Source organism: Ascidiella aspersa, chromosome 4 (genome assembly GCF_963924565.1).
Source record: "Ascidiella aspersa chromosome 4, kaAscAspe10.2, whole genome shotgun sequence".
NCBI classification, from domain to species: domain Eukaryota; kingdom Metazoa; phylum Chordata; class Ascidiacea; order Phlebobranchia; family Ascidiidae; genus Ascidiella; species Ascidiella aspersa.
The window spans coordinates 8,541,994-8,547,818 of NC_139450.1; the positions used below are offsets into that span (position 1 = coordinate 8,541,994).

The following is a 5,825-nucleotide window of genomic DNA, read 5'->3' on the forward strand; positions in this document are numbered from 1 at the left end:
GGTCGCATCGAACGAGGATTCTAGCGTGTCGATTCAGGACCGCAAGAATCAGGCGCAAAATTATATTGCTGAAATTGAACGTCTAAATCTTGAATTGGACTCGTTGCGGCAGCACAGGGTTGGACACTGTGTGGCCTTAGATAAATCTCGCGATATGGCGAAAGGCATTGAACAGCAATTAAGAATTGATCAGAAGGCGCACAAATTAACTTCTAATGCGAAAGAGGCTGAAACTAAGGCCTTGCAAAAGTTATTCAAGGACGATTCGGCAGTGAAATCTTCTATACCTTGGTTGCGTTGGCATCGAGGCCGGTGTCAAATGATGTGGAAAAGGTAAAACACGTGTCGATAGAAAGTCCAGCGCCCCCGTAGGTTTCGAGTTTATATCCGGAATTAGGCGATAAACAAAGCAATGTTCCGGGCGAATTTTCGGCTGAATCGGTAAAACCAGTGTTGGTAGGGCAGAAACAGCTGCAACAGCCTAATTTTAATCTTTGGACCCCACCAGCCAGTGCGCACTCGACGACCGGCACTTCTAGTCCACTAAAATTTTTTAGGTAATAAATCCCAAATTTAACTTTAAATTGCAATTTTCGCTATTTAAATTTGTGATTTTTTTTTTCTAAATCGGTAAAACGACCGGCACCTCTAGTTCACTAAAATCGCGCATTTCGCCGGAATTGGCAGACGCAATTGCTAGACTCAGGCGCGTTCCATTGGTATGGACGGAGCGGTTCCCCAACAGCTAAAGTTTGATAATTCGACAAAAAAACGCGTGGATCTGGCCCAATTAATGCGCGCCTCCCTAGGAAAGGAACTGCAATGGCTTGTGTTAAATGTTCGACAGTTAAAGCAATTAGGTTTGAATACTGAAAATTTATTGACAACGCTTATGGCGACATTCGATTCACACTCTTCTTTACAGTCGTTTTTGCAAGCTTTACTTTTGAACGTAAATATGACCAGCGAACAAAAACTTCGACTTTGCAAGAGCATGTTATGGCAATGTTTAAAAATCTCACTTGGCGCTTATCAATCATTTGCGGACCTTTTTGGAATCGTGGAACATCCATAAGAAGGGTAACACCATGAACGTCAAAACTGACGTGATGCTTTCTGCGTGCTACAAGCACCTGCTGAAGGACTAGAGGCAGTCGCTAATTATTTTCTTATCGTTTTGTTGCTCGCGTTTATTTCTGCTTTTTTCCTTTTTTTGCTTTCCGTTTATTGTACGAGCGTTCAGTGTCAATCACCCTGACGAAGGCGGCTTGTATAGGTTGCCGAAACGTTGGTTAACAATTACAATTACCAGAAGGGCTGTTTTTGATTTGTATTTGCGGACCTTGTTGGAGAACATTCGTTATGACACTGCCGTCATAAATCCAGTACAGGAAATTACAACAGCTTTCGCTCAGAAAGGAATTTTGTTAGAAGACTTAGCGAGCGACAGCCCGTATTTGCGTTTGGTTGAGGAGGTGTTGTTAAAGAAGTTGCCTACCAGTGTTGCTTGCAAATTGAAGGCGAGACGTGGAAAAATATGCAGAAAATATTACATCGTTTTTTTACCTTATCCACTGCTCGTTCCAGTGGTTCGGACCCTGTCAAAAAGTTTTGGTGTCGCATTTTGATGAGGGTAAGTCTGTTTTATCTGATAATTCTGATGAATTAAAAAAACTATCTGAAAAAGTTTCACATTTGAGCGGGTTGGTATTGCAAAAAACTATTAACGGTAATAATGATGGAGCTAAAAATGCGCGTCTAACCAGCAAACTACAATGTTATCTAAAGATATAAGGTCTCAATCTAAATGTTTCTTTTGTCAGGCTGAGGGGCATTATGCGCGCAATTGCGAGTTGAAGCTCTAACACTACTATAACTGTAGCGTCTACTTCTGCGTCCAGGCCTACGCAGACGCCCAAACGGGTACTTCAGGTTTGACGATTCAAAAAACGCGCCCTCCTACACAGTTCTCTCCCCCAAAGACTCCACAAAAGCACCTAACCAAAACTTTATTATTGACACGCTTTAAAGGCTTGAAATGGCAGGACGAGCAATTATGTAGGCGAGTGAGCGGTTTTCTAAAATCAACGAATAGGCAAATTATATATACATATTTCAACACAAAACAACAAATAGCACAAATCTCACCGAAACGTTTGTGCCTGGGTCTTCAATTAAATATGTGTCGGTACGAAGCCAAACTGTAATAATAACATGATATTTAGGTTAGTTATTGTTGGCACAATGAAAACAATTGCCGTAACAATGAACAATAATGGCAATTCTTACAATTACCACACACTGAGTTATGTTTACATGTACACTTACAACAGTCAAGACAACACTTACCAAAATATCAGCTTGCGTTCAAATACACAGAAAATGTAACTTCACACAGTTAGGTCAAATTTAGGTTTTAAATTACTTCTGCAAAGGCATTAACAATAAAACATTAGCAGCTTAAAAACTCAGCAAACAAAACGGCTACGTTTCCAACAAAAAAAAACGAGGCGACATCGTGACCGCATGAGGCGGTGTTTTTAACCATTTAAATTACACGGAAAGGGGAACAGTTTACAAAAATGTACATTTGCGATGTAACATTCTCCCCCCTAAATGTACGACACAGGACAGTACATTTCAATTGACATCGAAAAAACGGCGCAAATCAACGTAAGGTCGAAAGACCGAAGCCTCTCTGTATGTACATTTGCAATCGCGATAGTCACGCCTGTATTTGAGCAAGCGTGAACCAGCAGAGCGTTCGTTTCCATATCATCCTTCTTTTGTGCACCACACTCCGATCTAGTAATCGACGACTAGTTGTCGGAGCGTTTCGGATGCACGCCGGTGCGCGCCTCTACGATGAGGCATAATTTTGCAATCGGTCGCTTTACGACACTCGATTGCGTTTTTAGATCCACATGTCGGACAACTCCATGTTTGTCCGGATAGGTTTTGATCACACGACCCATGTCCCAGCCACGGCGGGGCATGGATTCGTTTACGATGAGAACGATATCTCCTTCTTCAAGGTTTCTTCTATTGTCGGGCCACTTCTGTCGGAGAGCGATGGTGGGCAGGTACTCTTTCGTCCACCTCCTCCAAAATTCGTCTGCTAGAAACTGAACTTGTCGCCAGCGACGTCGATTGTAGTTATCCTTTTCATCAAACTGCCCAGGTGACATTACAGGACTGGGCCTTTGCAGTAGAATGTGATTTGGTGTCAGCGGTTCTACGTTGCTGGGGGTAAACGTGACAGGTGTCAGTGGTCGCGAGTTGAGGATATTCTCAACTTCTATCATCAGCGTGTGAAGAGTGTCCTCGCTGATGCTAGGTGCTTTATGCAACATTCCGCTCAAAATCTTTTTAATTGAACGGATCATCCTTTCCCATATTCCGCCCATATGGCTGGCTGCAGGCGGATTGAACGACCACTTGATTCCTTGTTGCTGAAGGTGCGTTTCCAGCCCCTTTTCATCTATTCGTTCCAGTAGTTCGCGCAAAACACGTTCAGCGCCAACGAAATTGGTTCCATTGTCGCTGTATATCTCAATTGGCTTTCCTCGTCTTGCAATGAATCTTCGTAAGGCATTAATAAATGCGTCAGTTGATAAATCCTCTTTCAATCGCTGCGGCCACGTTTTACAATAAACGGGCCAAAATAATCAATTCCAGTGTGCGCAAACGGTGGTTCGCTGTTCTTCAAACGAGCCACGGGTAGATCTGCCATCAGTTGCTGGCTGCGCGGCGCATTGCGCTTGCGACATAGTATGCAATGGGCCAGAGTGCTCCGAACTGCGGCACCGCCTTTTATAATCCAATACTTTTGGCGAATTAAGGTCCAGGTGTGCGCAGTTCCGGAATGACCTGCTTCTTTGTGATAATAGGTTATTATCAGCTTCGTAAGGTGATGGTAGCTGGGAAGAATTATCGGATGCTTGGACTCAAATGGTATAGGTGCATTGTCCAATCTTCCTCCAAGTCTTATGACACCATTCATTAGTAGGGGATTCAGTTTATTTAAACACTTCGTTTGGTCGCACTTTTTAAGACAACGACGAGTCTGCCTATCAGCGTTTGAATTTGACTCTGATAGTGCCTTGAATGCAGCTGGAAAAGCGGAGCGTTGAACAAACTTCACAATTTCCAACTCTGCTTCATTAATCTCTTGAACTGTAAGTCTTCCTTGTGAAACTCCTCCTTTCTTGAAACGTAGGAAACGTTTGTAGCGCAACAGCCACGCTACTCCCTTTTTAGGCGATTCAGAGATGAATATCTTTGAACAAAGGTTTCCAATGGCGTTATAGAACCGCAGCAGGTTGCCATTGACGTTTTTGCTTCTATGGGCTTGAATTCGTCCGGTATCTTTTCTTCTGAGCTAGAAGTGCATGGCCAAAACTCTTTGCTTTTCCATAAATATGCTGGACCTTTTAGCCATGTACTGGATCCTAGCAACCTCTTCACGGTGACCCCACGTGATGCTTCATCAGCAGGGTTTAGCTTAGTCCTCACGTGCCTCCACTGAAATGGAGTAGTTTGCTGGTGAATTTTTGACAATCGATTTGCCACAAAAGTTGAAAATCGCTTTCGCTCATTGCGAATGCTGAATAAAACAGCGTTTGAGTCTGTCCAGAAAACAGATTCACACTCGGAGACATCCAAATTGTTTCTTAACCACTTGTCAGCCTTGATTGCAAGAACAGCTGCAACAAGTTCCAACCTTGGAATGCTTTCACTCTTTGGTGGCGTGACCTTGGCTTTTCCACACAGAAATGAACAATAAACATCATGAGCATCATTTTCTTGACGAAGATAAGCAACAAAACCATAGCCGTTAACAGATGCGTCGCAGAAGTAATGTATTTGACGGTTTATCAATTTGCCGAAATTGGGTGGAGTAAAGCACCTTGGCAATGTCAGGTGTTTTAGCTCTGGAAGTTGACAACACCATTCCTTCCACTTTACTAAGAGAGGCGTTGGGATTGCATCATCCCAGCCTAGTTTCATCTGAATGACCTCTTGCTGGATTTTCTTGGCGACAAGAATAACAGGTGCTGCAAAACCAAGTGGGTCATACAGCGAATTGATGACTGATAGCATTTTCCTTCTGGTAAGCGTAGCTTCCTCTTTAGTTTCCTTTGTACGAAATCCATATGTGTCTCGAAAAACATCCCAGAACACACCAAGCACACGCTCTTGAATTCCCTCCTGTGGAAATATTTCCTTCATTGACTTTGCCCCTTCTGTTTCAGGTATGGCATCCAAAACTGCTTGACTGTTTGAAATCCACTTTGTTAGATGGAACCCACCCTTTTGTAACAACTGACTCAGTTGGGATATAGTGCTTATGGCTTCCTTTTCTGTGGAAGCAGATGCTAAACAATCATCTACGTAGAAATTGTTTTTCACTATGTCAGACACATGCTTGTCGAACTCGTGTCCGAACATGTCGGCTGTGTGCTTCATGCAAAATGTGGCACAGCATGGAGACGATGTGGCTCTGAAAATATGAACTAACATTTGGTGAACAGTGGGTCTTCTTTCCATGTTGCCTTCTGGCCACCATAAAATCCTAAGCGAATTGGCATCGCTCTCTTTGACTCGAACATCGCTTACACATCACCGACAATCGCAATCGGATTTTGGCGGAATCGGGTCAAAACACTGATCAAACTATTAACGAGATCAGGGCCTTGCATGAGGGCATCGTTTAAAGACAGGCCCTTGTACTTCGCCGCGCAGTCAAATACAATTCTGACTTTGCCCGGCTTCTGTGGATAGTAAACTGGGTGGTGAGGAAGATACCACTCCTGTCCTGTGAC

At 43.3% G+C, this 5,825-nt stretch overlaps 2 protein-coding genes across 2 annotated transcripts; both read right to left on the reverse strand.

Moving 5' to 3' along the window:
- Positions 1–2,819: 2,819 nt before the first annotated feature.
- LOC146146991 (uncharacterized) lies at positions 2,820–4,003 on the reverse strand. Its single transcript, XM_083387893.1, has 2 exons — positions 3,690–4,003; positions 2,820–3,582 (listed from the first exon to the last, which is right to left on the reverse strand). Exons 1-2 carry the CDS (start codon positions 4,001–4,003, stop codon positions 2,820–2,822), a joined length of 1,077 nt encoding a protein of 358 aa, XP_083244019.1.
- A 242-nt stretch (positions 4,004–4,245) lies between these two features.
- LOC146146992 (uncharacterized) lies at positions 4,246–5,550 on the reverse strand. Its single transcript, XM_083387895.1, has one exon. It carries the CDS (start codon positions 5,548–5,550, stop codon positions 4,246–4,248), a length of 1,305 nt encoding a protein of 434 aa, XP_083244021.1.
- Positions 5,551–5,825: the final 275 nt, after the last annotated feature.

Coding starts and splice junctions, on each gene's coding strand:
- LOC146146991 (XM_083387893.1), bottom strand. CDS start 4,003: ATGAATGGTGTCATAAGACTTGGAGGAAGATTGGACAATGCACCTATA. Junction 3,583..3,689: donor TTGAAGAACAGCGAACCACC/GTTTGCGCACAC, acceptor TGCCTTACGAAG/ATTCATTGCAAGACGAGGAA.
- LOC146146992 (XM_083387895.1), bottom strand. CDS start 5,550: ATGGAAAGAAGACCCACTGTTCACCAAATGTTAGTTCATATTTTCAGA.